Source organism: Diplotaxodon limnothrissa, linkage group LG23 (genome assembly GCF_057381915.1).
Source record: "Diplotaxodon limnothrissa isolate DT_005_m linkage group LG23, D_limnothrissa_male_GT1.1, whole genome shotgun sequence".
In the NCBI taxonomy this organism is placed as follows: domain Eukaryota; kingdom Metazoa; phylum Chordata; class Actinopteri; order Cichliformes; family Cichlidae; genus Diplotaxodon; species Diplotaxodon limnothrissa.
Window position 1 is genome coordinate 24,188,382 of NC_140617.1, and position 17,056 is coordinate 24,205,437.

At 41.5% G+C, this 17,056-nt stretch overlaps 1 protein-coding gene across 1 annotated transcript in view; it reads left to right on the forward strand.

Moving 5' to 3' along the window:
• LOC146608108 (uncharacterized) overlaps positions 1-17,056 on the forward strand; it is a 77,937-nt gene that overhangs the window by 39,509 nt on the left and 21,372 nt on the right. The window contains exons 3-4 of the mRNA XM_085347836.1: positions 6,469-6,532; positions 15,498-15,685. Of these exons, the coding sequence (XP_085203962.1) occupies positions 15,544-15,685 (142 nt within the window). The 5' untranslated portion in view covers positions 6,469-6,532; positions 15,498-15,543. The remainder of the gene's footprint in view (positions 1-6,468; positions 6,533-15,497; positions 15,686-17,056) is intronic.

Genomic DNA, 17,056 nt, shown 5'->3' on the forward strand with positions numbered 1-17,056 from the left:
TAGTTTGCAGTACTTATTGGGGATTAAAGACTCCCTGTAAAGTTGTCTTGAATTATTTCTTTGTGCAGTATCCGCGCATATTACAGAATGGATTTCACCTTGAACTCCTATAGCGACTTTGATGCATTAAACATACCCGTGTTTGCGTGTGGCCTGAGGGATTGTGTATGAACAGGTTTGTGTGTGTGGGGGGGAGGGAGGTAGGTTGCCTGTGTGAATTATAGATGAGGAAGCGGGGGTGATGGCCAAGTTAAAAGGGAGGAAGCAAAAACCTTGGAGGAGAGTCTCTGTCAAATTATCTGTCTGGATCACCAGCTTGAACCATAACACGCCACAAACACAGACCGCAGCTTCAGCGCTCACGTTGTTACCATAGAGCAACACGTTTCCTGCAGCATGTTTTCATTATTATTTCAGGAAAATCTTTGTGTGGGTTTTGAAAATAAAACCGGAGAATCGAGTGGCACTTTAGTGATTTAAAGTACAGCAGCATTGCTAAGCAACACGAACGTGCAGTCTTTATTTAGCCTTTAGCACTTGCTCGAGGAGGTAGGAGTCTGTTTAGCAGAAGCTACTAAGTCATCAGGTGGCAGCCATACTCATTATCCTCAGTAACCTTGGCACTAAATACAGGCCTGTAGGTGCTTTATGGATGCTTTGCATAAAAAAACTGTCTGAGATTGTTCTTAAAACTAGAGTGAAAATGATTAGAGGTGGTTTCAAAATAGAAGTAATCCTTGTCAGTGTTTCTTCTAAAGACACCTCTGTGGATGTTGTGAGATCATCTACTCATCACAGGACTGACAATTCTGCCCTTTCACCTACTAAGTGATGTGTTCACATCTGCCAGTGCTGAAGTTCCAAGAACTTCAGTTCCGCCAATGGCCACTAGGGGCCAGCTCCGAAAGTGAGTCAATCCCCATGGACGTCAGTGTGAAAATGTCCAACTCTGAAGCAGAAATTATAGTAAACATCTTGCTGCAGTGGATGGTACTTTTCAAACACAAGGGATTAGAAATAAAAACCTGCCTCTAAAACAACCCTGCTTCAAAAATAAAGCGTTTGCTACCCAGTCATTATACAAGTGCTTTTTTCTATACATAATAGGGGTGGGGGGGGGAAATCGATACTGTGTAGTATCGTGATATTTTGTTTGCTAATAATGTATCGATACAGGGACAGCAGAAATCGATATTTTGTTGCAAACAAGGTTTTTGGGGACTAGAACTCTGTCTTCAGAGCATGTTGATCCTTTTTCTGAGCAAGAATCCTGACATTCCTTCACTGTCCAAATGTGTTTAACTTTTTTTTGGCAGCAATAAACATGACAGTTTACTTATTTTAATTTAAGACATGTTTTATTTTAATTAAGTTTAAAACTTTTTTATTTAATGTAAAATTATATTTTGTTTTAATTTACTTTCAAATTATTCAGTTGCTGAATGGGCTGCATAGTTTTCATAAGTTGCATAGTTCAGAATAGCTATAATTGTACCAGATGGTTGCATTCAGTTAAGTTGGACTAGACTATAATACAAGCCGTTCAGTTTGTCAACAATAAAACTGACTGAAATGAGAGAAAGACTGAGTGTGAGACTTTGATATTAGATAAAATGAATATTGATAAAGTTTACCTTTATGTACAGAATCTGAATATCGCAAAATATTTAAAAAAAATTGCAATAATATCGTATCGTGCGTTAAGTATTGTGATAATATCGTATCATGGGATGTATGGTGATTCCCACCTCTAATGCACTTTTAATCTAATGTTCACATACGAATGCATCAGGGGCAACTCAGGGTGCCCAAAGATACATAACTTAGAGGGGCCAAGGATCGACCCTCCAACCTTCTGATTGGTGGATAGCCTGCTTTACCTTCTGAGCCACAGCCAAACCTTTAAACTTAATCATAATCTGTGACATTGTTGAGAAAGCAAAAAATGTATGAGTTCTATGAAGGCCACTTTAGTTTTGGATGGTCGTGCCAGCTGCAGTAATTTATATGGGGCAGAAATGCTGTTCTTGGACCACCTGGTGGTGGGTAAAGCATTACTGACAAGCTACATCAGCAAATACAATAGACATCTTCAAAAGTAAAAGAACTGAAGTGACAGTGGGTTGCAAAGAAGCTTGCAGAGTCAGCAGCAACTGTTTGCACAGTGATGCAATTTAAGCAGCCTATCTGAGATTTGCAAATGACGAAGTGTACAGGCTGAGCCATGGTTTCGTGTTGAGGGGTTGGAGCTAATGTTGTGCTCAGGGGGGAACGCTGTGATGGGGAAAACTGCTTATTTATGAGTTTTCTTGGCATCCAAAGGATAGGATAAGAGTATGGCTCATTGTGAGCTTTCTCTCAGGGTTTCAGCATTAAGATCAGTTAATTGCCTTTGAAGAAATGTCGAAATTGACCTGATCAAGTGAGACAGATCAAGTGTCTTCTCCACTGATTTTTAGTTAATGTATGTTTGTAAAGGCTTCAGTGTGAAATTCGGATTTGGATCTCCAAGACTCTGCAGGTCATTTGCCAGAGTTAGAAACTGCCAATAATGCAGAGAGGCTGCTCAATTAAAACACAACCAGATAATTCTGGAAGTGTCTTTCTGCCATTTTTTTTGCCTCTTCTCATTTCAGAGAAGTTGAGCGAGGTTTTGTCGGGGCCTTTCACACGACACTAAGATGAGTATTAATTTCCTGTTTGCCTCATTTCTGATGAAGAGGGAAAATCTGTGGATTATGTCGCCCTCTGACCTCCATCTCCGCCTTCCTCCATCCTTCCTCCGTCTTCTCTCAGTTTGCCCCCTGTTTGACCCACTTGGAATCCCTCCTCCAGGGAGGCGTATGCGGGTCAAGTTGGATGTCAGGATGCACAAAAAGTATCTAGTCATCTGTGTTCGACCTTTCCAAGGGCTGATGAGTAATGACGTGTTTGTTCCACCTTGCACTTTGTTCTTTTGTTTGTTTTTAAACCGATGAAGATGATGCGCTGGTGGGTTGACAGTCGCTTTGGATGACTGATAAGATTGTGAAGATGTCAAATTATCATCCTGTAAAAGCTTGAATTAATGAGTTTGGTGATAAGATAAGAAACTCTTTAGATATATCGTTTTTGTTAAAAAGCAGTCTGGGGAAATCAGTGGGTGTTTGCTGATTCTGGTGCTTTGCAGAGACAAAGAGACAGTCATGAGAAGGCCAAAAACATACTTTTTTACTCAGTTAAGCAACTCCTGTTAATTGGTTTCATCCTACAGTGAGGAAAAGTTGCACTTAATAATGAATTACTCATGAGTAATGAAGATGGATGCACTTTTGAAAATAAAAGAATGACGAACTGTGCTGAGGAACATTTGGGTTTCATAAACAGGGCAGCTGCTGTGTGAGAGACAGGATCATTTACTGTAACCATTAAAAACATGTGGTGCTCAGTCCAGCGGTTCTATTCCTGTCACGCTCCCGATATTTTTGGACGGAGCTGTAACTATACGTCTCTCAGTTTCTTTCTTTCCCTTCATCCCTTTCTCTTTCTGGCTAAGCCTCCCTGGCTGGGCAGCTCTCCTCTGTAAGAGACATTACTTCCTGTATGATCTTAGTTTTTTTTTTCTTTCTCTGCCTTTCTTCAGAGAGCCTGCCTGCCTTTTATCTGGTTCTGTCTGTATGCAGATGGATAACTAATTAAAGAAAAATAGAACTGAAGCAAAATAAGCGAAAATATTTAAAATTTTAATGTTCATTGTACCAGAGGGTAGTTTTGGAAGCCGGGGATTGTAGCCCAAGGATTTCCGCCTGATTTATAGCTGAGTTGCTGCCCAAAGTGGAGGAGTTTAAGCATCTCTGGGTCTGACTGGAGCAGAATTGAAAGCTGAGGGTGAATTTATGAATTTATGATGTTATGGTGAATTTACTGAAATGTCCACTCCTGGGAATATTGTGGCATTGTGTTAGCACACACCTGAATGCTACTGACCTGCAAACTGCCAAAACTAATGCTTTTATAGAGATGCTCAGACTTATCAATCATCAGTACGCTTAACCTCTTAATTCTTAACCTCTGATGTTAGTAAGGGTGTATCCAGGAGGTTCCTATAGAGCAGGGGTGGGCAACTTCAGGCCTCGAGGGCCGGTGTCCTGCAGGTTTTAGATATCACCCTGGGTCAACAGACCAGGCCTGTGGAGAATGAAAGACATGTTGAGGAGGTAATTTAGCCATTTGAATCAGCTGTGTTGGATCAAGGACACATCTAAAACCTGCAGGACACCAGCCCTTGAGGCCTGGAGTTGCCCACCCCTGCTATAGAGGAAGGACAAAGAGTCGTGTGAAAACTGTTTTCTGCTAGTTCCAGGTTCTTGGAAAGCAGCTGAATAATAAAGAGGACAGCCACAACAGGAACCTGTCCAGCAAGCAGACTGGTGGGATATCACAAGGGCTGGGTTTTCAAAATAAGGGCCAGGAGATTATCCACTAGTAATCTGATTGCATATGGTGATGAACCATTAAAGACATATAAACAAACATACAGAAATGAGTTTCCATATAATTGAAAGTATAAAGTCTTTGCGTGGGAAATACTGAAAGTTCACCTGTAACTCAGAAACTTTAAACATTCATAATAAAAATCTGCTTTCTGTACAATTTACATGTGGTTATAACCTTAAACTGCTAAAATAGTAGTATAGTTTTCAGCAAGCATTAGCGGCATTAGTAAATACATTTCCTACTCTGTGCATCAACTGAGTAGACGAATGAAAATGTCTTAAATTACAAGAGACCTTGTGGTTTAATTTAATAGCTAAAGGCTAAAGCTGATAAGTTAAGCATGACCACATGGGTTAATAGCATAAGCACAAAAAATTACTGTCGAGCAAGACAACATTAATAACAGTGGCATTGTTCTGTCACTTGCAGAGATGTTCATTCTTTTAAAAAAAAAAAAAAAAAAAAAGAAGGAAATATTTGACTTTCCTCCTCTGTGAGTTATCTTTTCCCCACTTTTTCCCCTCTTATTCTTTCTACTCTAATAACTCACCCCCCCCCCCCCCCCCCCCTTTCCTGTTTGGAAAATCTCTTCTCCCCTCCTCTCTCTCCTTCATTCAGCCCTCTGTTGCATTCGGTGTCTCTCTCCGAATGCCTGTTTTTGGCTCCAGAACTCCCCCACGGTCCTTTCACACTGTTTTAATGTTAACAGGATGCTCTGTGTTCTGCCTCCTTACAGTCCCAAAGCAGAGCAAACGTGCAAATCTGTGTTTCTTCATGGCCGACTTAAGCTTTAACTCATCCCCTGGCTCAGCCCCAGCGGTCCGATCCAAGAATTTGATAAATCTTAAAAGCAGCTCGCCATGGAGTGCGTCTGTTTGGCATGCACACTCTTGTAATCACTTGTTTGTGGAAGATAATTATTTTTGATTTATTCTTTAGAATATTATCATCCCTACAATTGAATTGGAAGCTATCCTAATGACTTCTGTTTCTATTTTTTATTTTTTTGGCCACATAAAAACTGCGACCACGTTGTAGAACTTTACATAGTGAAAATGTATCAAAGTACTTGGGGAAATTCGTAGTAGATACCAAAAGAGTTTTTCATGTCAGTCTCCAAACATGTTTGTTTCTGCTGTAAAGTTTTAACATGGGCGTCAATGGATATTGATCGCCTTTGGGGGCACCCTCAAGTGGCCATTAGAGGAACTGCAGTTTTGGTGCTTTTGATCCACATCTGCTTCTCTCAAGAAATGAGAGTTGTGCTTTAGAAGTGCTGATAGTTGGTTTTTGTCAACTTTTACCAGAGCCAAGCTAGCTAAAATTTCCCCATTATCACTTTTAACGTATGCTAACCTACACCTTAACCCACTTACCGTACAAAGTCAGTTACAGATTAAAAGGAAATCTTGCTTTTTTGAAGGAAAACCAAACAGTACGATCTTGTTAGAGAACAAAACCATTTGTTTCATATGGTTTTGCAAAAGAAAGCATGTGCAATAACAACAACAATAAAACAATGCTTGCAATGACACTCAAGCCCATAATGAGAAAATAAAACACCCAGACAGGCAAAAAATATTCACACGTGCTGACACTGTGAATAGATTAGATCATCTCTGGCTTTGTTGTTGTGCATCAGCGGCAGCTTAAAAGAGAGGAAAGGCCACGCTGACGATCGGATTAACGCTGCCGGCAGACTCCAGGTGACAGAGCTAAGCTGCTGCGCGCATGCATGTCTCCCGCCCGGCTGCTTCAAGCACAGTCCAAAATGAAAGCTGTCATGTAGAAAACGCCCCTCATTTGATTCAGGACTAGCTAGACATGATTCAGAGGTTTAAATGTAAAGATGTTGGTGAATTAAAGCAGCTTAGGCTTGTTTCTGACCCAGTGACACACAGCTCCTCTTTTAGAGAGAAGGATGTTACAAGTTAAACATTTTTTTCCACAGTTTAATGATGTCCTAACATGTATTCTTTTTTTCCCTCACAGAGAAGACGCCTCAGCTCGTCGCTTTCCTATCTCATTGATCACCGACGACAGCTTTTCAACTTCGGTAAGCCAACACAGTTTTAACATGAATTCTTCTCAGTATTTTAGTTAAAAACACAGCTTCAAAGGTGTTACAGTAACAACATTGAATAAATTCATGAATGGCTGATGAGTTATTTCACTCCAGAACAAAGAACATAGACACAGTGACTCATGCTCTGAAAAGCATGGCATAGGGGAACAGTCGGCTACAAACATAACATTTTTCCATACAGGACACAGCTAGGGCCCTTGTGAACATAATAATGTTACCCACAGCTGGCTCAATGATATAAATACCATGCTAATACAACCTGAACTACAGCAACAACAAAAAAAACTTTACTTAAAAAGAACTTTATCCACTTATTTAAAAAGTGGATATTTAAATTTATAAGTGGCATCTCAATGCAATTTAGAAGTAGGTGTAGACCCTACAATATTACAGAAATAATGTTCAGCAACTTATATGAAACTCATTTTTGCATGTCACGCTGCAGCTAAGCATGTTTCAGTTTGACAAGGATGCAGTTTCATGCAAAACAAAGTCAGCGGAGAGCGATGAGTTGTTTTCTACTCTGGTCTTGAACAACTTAATAAATGTGCTCCATCCGATTTTACCTCCATGAGATAAAATGACGCACCATCGCTGCCATCTGCAGAGCCACCTTATATACATATAAACCTACTAGAGACATCGCTGATAAACTCTGGCTTAATGAGAGCTTTTAAAGTGACATAAAGAAAAGAAAAAGCAAAAGCAGGAAACCTGCTGCCAGATTCACTACTTCTGCTCAAATGCCCCCATGACATTTCACACTCAGTTTTCCCATGACTCATGGGGCCCAGGGAGCCGGCTCTAAGTGACTGCACTCAGCCAGAGGATCAGCTTGACTATTGTCAAATATATATATATATATATATATATATATATATATATATATTTAAATATAATAGAGGGGGAATTATGCTCACAAAGAAGAGAAATGATTGTTTGCGTTGGTGTCATGACGGATATTTTTGTATGCCAAAAAGGAGTCATTAAGCTGAAAGTCTAATCTTGTGTTTTCCCGCTGATATGTGTTTGAGTGGCGTCACAGAGAGAGAAATGACAGAGCGAGCGGCAGGACGGAGATTTCACAACCATCTGTTTCTATATCTAGCTTGTGTTAACAACGCGCTCGCTCCTAAGCAACGACTTCTGGATGCATTTGAGCTGTGTTTGTTTGCGTGAGCCGGTGGGTGTTTGTGTACGTGTCAGTTGATTTCTAGCAGATTGTGTGCGTAGGTGTAGGTGTATACAAGTGCGGTAGTGCAGTAATTGGCATCAAAATTCACTTCAGTTTGGGTAATAAAGAGAGGGCTTGGGCTGACAGACAGGAAGTTTTGAGAAACACGGCGGCGAGCTCGTGCTGTGTAAACATGTCACAGTTGTCCTGTTTGTCCTGGCAGCCGTTTGTTTGATGTGTCAATAATAGAAAGTTATTCAGTTCACAAGTGTAATTCCAGCTCTTCATGATCATGAATGGTCCACTGTCTACTTGGTGGGCACGGTAGGCTGGTAGAGATTTGCCTCCACTCTTTAATACCATAATAAAAACGAAATAATAAGCTAAAAAAACCCGAAATTATTAGCACTGAGCCTTCAGGAGATACATCCAAAACGAGCTTTGATGTATTTCACAGCTATAGGGCTTCGTTACGCTGTCTTTAATTCACATAGTTTTCTTTTCTTTAACTGTCTGTCGATATGTGCGTATCTGAGGATCCTGGCAAAGCTGTACCTCAGCCTCCAAGTGTTGTAAGTAATTAAGTAAGTTTATTTATTTATTAAATACTTTTCACATACAAACAGTCAAAAAGTAGTGTAAAAAAAACAAGTAAAAGAACTAAAAAATGAAGTGGCATAAAAACAAGAAAAAAAAACACCTGTATGGTGTTCAGACGCTGAATTCATTTCTTTTACACCATCTATACTGTAGACCCCGTCTACATGTCTCTGAGCAGTAACTTCATTTCAGTTGACGTCAGGTCAGCGATTCCTCTCTGATATCCCAGTTTGACTCGGCGCAGAGCAAACCATCTCCAGCCGAGATGAACTGAGTCATCTCTTGGGTTTGAAAGCCTCACCTTTACTCCTCCAAACATACCTCTGGTCATTGTGACCAAGCATCTCAGTCTTTGTCTCATCTCTCCATAAAACCTTTCTCCAGAAGGCATCTGGCTTGTCCATTTGGGCAGCTGCAAATTTTAGTTGAACATACAGTATAGGTGTCGATTTTGGAACAGGGGCTCCACCAGGGGGAGCAGTGATTCTGCCAATTACGCTGACACCATTGAATGCACAGGTTCACCTGACACAGATGTGCCGGGGAAGATACTGCAGAAGCAAACAGTTTTTGATCATGCAGTTTATTATGCTTGACTGTGTTGTTTTTCTTTCGATGTGTGTTCCTTATGTATCTAAACAATCTGGCTGTAACCTTTTTTGAAAAGCAAAAGGTGTGGGAAACGACAATAGGAGCCAAGACTAAACTGGAAGGGTTGCAAGATGATTAACAAAATTAGGAGTTTTCTCAAGTTTTCTTTTTCTTTTATTGATTATTTTTGTAATCAAAGCATGAAAGGCATACATTCTTGATTTATTTCTCTTTTAAATCCTGCTGTGTGGTATTTTTCTTACTGTCATAGCAACTAAAGAGTCTACATGCAAAAATATATAATTAATACCGCCCCCATTAGCACCACCAGCAGCATAAAAGCCTAAAATGACATCTAGAGCCCAACCTGTAACCAGCTATCAGGATATTGATGAGTTAAACGGCTCCGCTCCCATTTGTGACCCCCCCCCCCCCCCCCCCCCCCCCCCCCCCGGATCCTGCAGGCTCTGCTGACCTCTTTGTGGATCCATAACGTGGTCAAAGTCACACTCCTCTACTGGTTGCACTGGCTGTTATATCACCATGGAAACAATGACATCACTGCAGGATGGGGCTGATGCATGCCAGGGAACATCTACTGCTATGATGAGGTTGGGGGCTGAAAATAAAGGGTGCAGAAAGCCAGCAGTTGCTTTCAGTTAAACTCAACCCTGAATTGCCTTAAAAGGGGGAACATCAGTTTGCAGGTGTGGGTTACTTAAAATGAACTGCATAGCACACATTAATGAACTTACTGTTGTCATTGTTTTCGAGTGAGGAGCATTTAGATTACATAAAGTGAATATATTGTCATGGTTACTATGATGATGACTAAGCACCTGTATGGGTTTGTTTGTGTGATGAACACATATCAGTTCAGCCTACATCGTGTTTTGGTGACAGCTGCAGCAGGCAATGTGTTTAACTAATGCACATATGTACAAATTTAAAGGATTTTTTTCAAGCTTGGAGAAATTTTGGAAGGGTCAAGGAAATTAGCTCAGAAATTACTAACAGTAATAATAAGTTAAAGTTAAGTTAAAACCTACCAAGTATAACTTACATACACCAGTTAGACATCACATTATGACCATTACGACAAGCATAAGGATTTGAGCAAGTTTGACAAACTGGCCAGATTGTGATAGCTAGATGAATCGTTCCGAGCATCTCCGAACCTGCAGCTCCTCTGGGTGTTCCCAGTCTGCAGTGATCAGTTTCTGTTGAAAGTGATACAAGGAAGGAACAGCACTGAACCAGAGACAGGGTCATGGGTGGCCACAGGTCAATGATGCACATGGGCAGCTAAGGCTGGCCCGTATGGTCTGATCCAGCACACAAGCTACTGCATATCAAATTGTTCATCACAGCTTGTTGCAGAAGAACGTGCATAGCCACAAATCAGTCAGAGTGCCCATGCTAACCTCTATCCACAAGTTCCCACAATGGGTACATGAGCAGCAGAACCGGACCATGAACGATGGAAGAAGATGGCCTCGTCTGATGAATCAGGTTTTCTTTTACATCATGTGGATAGTTGGGTTCATGTGCATTGCTCACATGACCGGCAAGTGTCATGGTTTGAAAACAAACTATGTATCTAAGCACTGAAGACCATGTGCACCAGTTCATGGAAAAAGTACTCCCTGCTGGCTGTGGACTCTTTCTGCAGGATAATGCACCCTGCCACAAAGTAAAAATGGTTCAGGAATGGCCTCAAAATTCCCCAGATCGCAATCTAATCCAGCATCTATGACGTGCTGGACAAAAGTCTGATCCATGGAGCCTCCAACTCAAAACTTACAGGACTTATCAGTCAAATCAGTCATCCAGTGTTGTTATATTGTCCTCTTTAGGGACATGTATGTGGACATGTTGAAAAGTTTATTAGTAAAACTGTATATATGAACCCCAATCATTACTGACAAATTAAAGAGGTTTAAGGAGGTTATATTCCACAGTCCCACAATTTTACGATCCCTTTTGAGGAACAACTTATCAGCGGTGGGGAGGAAGAACTCCCTTTTAACAGGTAAGAGTCCTTCATGAAACCCAAGAGCTCGGGGAGAGGCAGCCATCCACCATGACTGGAAGAGTGTGATGGAGAAGAGAAGAGAAAAAATAGAGCACCGAGACACGAGGCAGCAACATAAAAGACATTTTAAAAAACTAAGTAATCATCAATCGTCAAGTTTTATGAGTCGATAAAAATCTTATTTTACCATGTATGAGTCTAGCTCATCTTCTTGGCAGGAGATACATGGACAGATCTGGACTGTGACCAAAGAAAGGGAAGGAGACCCGGATACAGTCACTTAGATCTCTTGAAGCAGTTATTTGATAGGAATGCAGATACATAGTGATGTAAACACAGCAAAAAGAAAGGCTGGTGACATTAGTTTTTGATACTCAGGTTATTGTTTAAAGTATTAATAAATAAAAAGGAGGACACAAACAACCTTGAGCTTTTTTACAGTTTTATTATCACGTGATTTAAAATATTTAATGTATTTTTACTGAGTAATATCAACATTATCTAGAAAACAGTGCTTTTGAAAGAGGTGCTAATATAATCTCAGGGCACCTCTACCCCAGTTATTACGGCACTTAATCTGTAAGGAGTGGATATCACCCCTGCCTCGTGTTCACGGCTGTGAGTTTGTGTGTGCGCGTGCCTCGCTCATCGTGCTGCTCTCCAGCATTTACACAGTTCATTCACACTTCGCTGAAGGCACTCATTACGCTTCATACCCCCCCAGCCCCCCGCCACATGTTCTGCTGAGTCAGCAAAACATAATCTGTCCATCTGCTGCCAGAGGAGGAAGCCACTGGATTCTGGGTTGATTACAGGTCACGGGAAACTTTTTTGTCCTTTAGTACTTCACAGTTCTTCTGTTCAGTGTGACAGTCAGCCATCATTCAGTGCACCAATGCGCGTGTAACAAGCTGATTTGCTTGAAAAAAGACACGAACAATAAATAAAATATCTATATCTCTATAACACGTTCATTTCATACAGATATTCAGTAGATACTATCGTGAGATTAGTCTGCTCAAAAGCAAATAGAAGAGATTAAATGATACTGTTAATCTGTAGTGTGGTGTAGAAAATCTTACCTAGTGACCGTGCTGATCCTAGCTGCAAACACAAAGGTTCTCCAACACACACACACATTCAAACACACACTCGGCCTCTCCCACAGAGGATTAAGGCCAGGTTGGCCTACTGAGACAGGCTGCCAGAGATTCCATCCTCCATCCTAAATGGATGGTGACATTCCGATGTGAGTGGCGCTCTACGGAGGCATGATGGGTGACCCAGATTGGGGTGGGGTTGGAAGGGGGGATGAGGTGCAGACAGGGAGGGAAATGTGGTGGGATTAGAGCTTGGGTGGTGCGATGAGATGCTGGGGGTGGAAGGTAGAGAGGAGCGCAGCAGGGGGTCATGAGAGCGCGAGACGATGACAGTAAAAGAGGAAAGAAAGACGAAGAAGAGAAACCCACTCATGTCCGATTAGCCTCAGGCTTGCTGCCACACCTTCTCTTCTTCTTCTCTGCGAGCGATCACGCTGGAACGTTTCATTTAAGGCATCAAACTCGAGATGTGATGGAATTTGACGGATCACTTTTGACTCCTAGTGCTGTTGAGCTAACCCTCTAAGCATTAGAAAAATGTGATGGTCCTCATGCTGTGCTATTGCTGTTAGGATTGTATCTAAAAAATGCCTAAAAATATAAAGATCAAACTTCATTTTGTTGCACTTTGTCTGTTCAACCCTGCAGAGTGTATTTCTTAAAGTATCTTGTGTCTTAAAAGAGAGGGATTGCTGTGGGAAACATGAGAGGAAAACCGTTATAGGGCTTTTCATCACTGCAGAATACGCCTCATTTAATCTTCTAATTTTTTGGTGTTGTGGTTGGAAAATAGCCACTGCAGACTTTATCCCTTTCTAACACACTAAGACTGGTAAACAACCAAGGGGAACCGGTGCGAGAGGGCAATGTCGAATCATGTTAAGTGTGCGAGGATGACAGGGTGTGCCTGGAAAGCAAGGTCTGGAGAGTTGGCAAAGCCAAACAACAGAAAAAAATAGACAATTTGGCGTGACTTCAGTATAAAGTGTTACTTAAGTCCAAAGGTCACAGAATAAATTAAGTATAATTCTAATCTGGGGATTTAAAAAAATCAGAATTTGCTTGTTTATACACTCACCAAACACCATATTAAGACCATATTAAAGTAATAGCATCACAGAGTTGTTATTTCCAACTACTCATCCATGATGAGAATCTCCATCTCCACCACATCCCAAAGGTGCTCTACCAGACTGAGATCTGCTGACTGCAGAGGCCATTTGAGTACAGTGAACTCGGTGAACTTTCTGACACCTGATGGGTGTGTTATGGGTACACTGTGGACATAAATGGATGGACATAGTCAGCAACAATACTCAGGTAGGGTGTGGTAATTAAAGGATGCTCAGTTGGTACTAAGGAGGCCATAAGGAGGCCAAAAGGTGCCAAGAAAATATCCACCACATCATTACACCACCAGCCTGAATCGTGATAAGGCAAGATGGATCCATGCTTTTATGTTGTTTAAATCAAGTTACATCTGAATGTCACAAAAATTGAGACTCACCAGACCAGGCAACAATTTTCCAATTTTCTGTTGTGTAGTTTTGGCAAATCTGTGTGAACTGTAGCCTCAGTTTCCTGCTTAGCTGACAGGAGTGGCACTCAGTGTGGTCTTCTTGAGATTACTTGAGTTACTGTTACCATCCTATCCGTTGAAAGGAGTCTGGCTATTCTCCTCAGGATATTTGCTCTTTCATATCATTCTCTGTATACTGATCACTGTTGAATGGAGGATGCAGAATGGAGAACAAATCACCTTTCTTCCTCATTTTGATGTTCAGTTTAAACTTCAGCAGGTCGTCCTGATCATGTCTGGATGCTGTTTAGAAGCACACCAATCCACACGCGTTTCTTGAATGTCTTTGCTTTAATTTTATTTATCAGTATCCTTAAGAAGTATGGAAAAAATACATGTTCTGCTCCTAAGGTCAATGTGTAATTTAATAGTACTGTAAACAGGCAGTACTCTTTAATTGAAGATTTTAATTGGCCCAAAACTCTGTAAATTAACCTGTTTTTTTACTCAACGTCTTTATTTAAACAGCCAGGGTTTATGACATCCTTTGCAGGGACAATGTGTGAATGCCAAGTGTGGCACAATATTGCTGAAAAAGAAGCTAAAAGCAGGTCAGAGCGGTTCTGAACCACCATGAGCACCATGTGGCTGTCAGCGCACCAGTTTTCTTCCTTAGCAACAGCTGGGACTAGACTGAGCCCTGGGCTGAGATTTTCAGTCTCAGACAGTTTGGCCTAGTATCTTTGAGTGTCAGTAGGTCTTCCTTCTACTCCTTCTTCATCTCTCTCTCTCCCTCTCTGTCTGAGCCTCACACTGCAGCAGACATTAGCCCCGATCACTGCGGACCTGTCATCATGCGACGCTGCAGGGTGGGAAAGGAGACAGGAAAGGAGTGTAAGGATGAGGCGACACAATCGCTGGCGTGATGGTTATTTTTATTCCATAGTTTGGGGGTATAATAGATGTATTAACATTCTGCTGAAAGTCTGACTGACCGGCCCCTGCCTGCATGAAGGTTGTGCCTCAGAAGGGAGAGGAAGAAGAAAGGAGTCTTCTTGATGGTTTGTTATGATGAAATAATTTGCAGCTGCTTGTTTATAATGATCCTGTTTAGGGAGAATGGCAGACACGGGAGGCAACATTATGTGTTTGCTCTGGAGGGTAAAACATAGCTTTAAGTGAGGCTTGATTAAAACGTAGATACTTCAGCAGCACGTACTTGAATGCAACAAAGCTTTTTGTTATTGTAATTGGTGGAAATGTGGTCGCTGTGTTATATTCCGAGATTTGTGTGCATATTGAGCACTTGTTTGCTACTGAAAGGGTGAGCCTGTCAAACCCATCTGCCGGACGCCCCCCCCCCCTCCCCACTACCCTTAAGGCCCGTTGTGGTTGCCATGGTAACAGCCTCCTTATGGGATATCAAGGGTGTGTTCAACCACGGTGTCATAGCCTCTCTACAGCAGAGTGTCACATATTTTGGATTAAAAATTGAGAGAATTTGTTTGTTTTTTACTAATCACCTGCTTTTTTTCCATCCCTGCACTCTGTGGGGGAGGCAGGGGGGGTTAATCCAAATAATCGTACAATGAAGGCATGTATTTTATCAGGCGGTGTTGCCATATACACCTTTATGATAAAAGCAAGACCAAACAAAGAAACTAATGAATCATGACAAATGAGATGCACATATTCTCCCTCCTGTCTCAGCACGTGGATGCTGAGACAAAGGCCGGCCGGTAAAGCATCAGCGTAGCACAGTGCTCCCCCTAGTGGCCAATTCTGTAACCTTCACCACGCAGGGGGTTTTCTCCCTCTTATTGTTGCAGCAAAGACTCATCTCTGCCAAGACTCATCTGTTTATTATTATTATTGTTATATAATACGTTGTCTTTTCTCCCGCCCCCCACCCTTAGACACAACAGGTGACCCTTCCCCTCCCCGGATTCCCAGCAGGCAGGTATGGCAGACGGTCAGCAGCCAGAGGGGCACTGGGCCTCCAACGGCCAGGAGAATGGCGAGAATGGCTACTCCGCCTACAGCTCAGCCTATAGAGAGAATGGATACCACGGGGGCGGGGCGGCTGCGCATCCTGGGACGTCAGGTAGGCGTGCGGTGTGTTTGCGAGTGTGTGCAAAAGCATGTGCATGCAAAGTTGTATCAATGGCATTGATTGGAGTGCCTGCACACACCACCAGATGGGTCTACAGCTGTGAGGATTGTGATTGGCTCCATCATGCTGGGCAAGAGCAGTCAATCCCATGAAGGCACTTGAACAAATGAAAGTGTTTTGATTGAATGAGTGCTGAACATGGACAGTCTGCTGTAGCTGTGTTAACAAAGGCAGAAGGACATTGGGGAAGGTACAGTGATGGCTCTTTGGTGGGTGTAAAATTGGTGATTCCCAAACGGTGTTAAGTGGAAGGATCAGCTCAACTCGTCTGACAAAGTAGAATTACAATAAGATTTAAGAGCGCAGTGGACCGGATTGAAATTGAGCACAAAAGTTAACAAATAGCAAAAAATGAAAGTAGCCAAAAAGGGGAAAAAAGTTATCAAAAAAGTTATGATTATAAACCTACTAGGCTATAGATAAACTGTCTCGAACAGTTATAATCATCATCAGCAATCAGCAAATGCACAAAACTGGAGGGTTAAATTATTATATAATTGCAGTATATTATTATACTGTGAAAAAGTCTTGAGCCAGCCTCTTTTCTTTATATTTTACTAGGAGAATGGGAAATAGGTGCAGTGATTATTGAAATGTCCAAACATCCATGGAAATGCAGTAAAGTTTCTAATGAGCTTGAAAGTCGATATTGGTGTGACCAGCTTTATTCTTCAGCTTTATTCTTTTCTAACATTTATGATTTTGGCAGTGAGTTTAAGATCATTGTCATGCTGAAAATGAAGCTCTTGCCAATCGACTGCTTCAATGATGTTAAGTTCCAGGCTGTGGAGAGGCCAGTCAATCAAACGATGAAGCTGCTGCCAATCAGATCGTTTCCAGATTGTATTGCACAGTCAAAATCTGATGCTACTTTTCTGTGTCTACATTTTGACAAGACTTCCAACACCACTGGCTGACATGCAGCTCAAACCGTGACAGAGCCTCCACCGTGTTTCACAGATGGCTGTAGACGGCTGTCACTCTCGTTCCTCTCTACTGACCTCCTCCAAACATAGTCAATATTTTAGGGTTTGGGTTTTTTTAAGCCTGATACTTCTTGTTTTGCCCAGTTTCTTCAATTATTTTTAAGGACACACTGCACACCATGATGAGATATGCAAATTTTTCAAAATCTCTTTGGAAATCACATTGTTGGTGCAAAAATACTATTTTATGTGAAACTGTGTTATCTTTGGTATTTTTCAGAGTTTCAACTAAAGAAATGAGAACAAATTATGTGTTTTTATGACAGGCTGCTAGTAACAAAGTGTCTAAAGATACAATTTAAAATTGGCTCTTTGC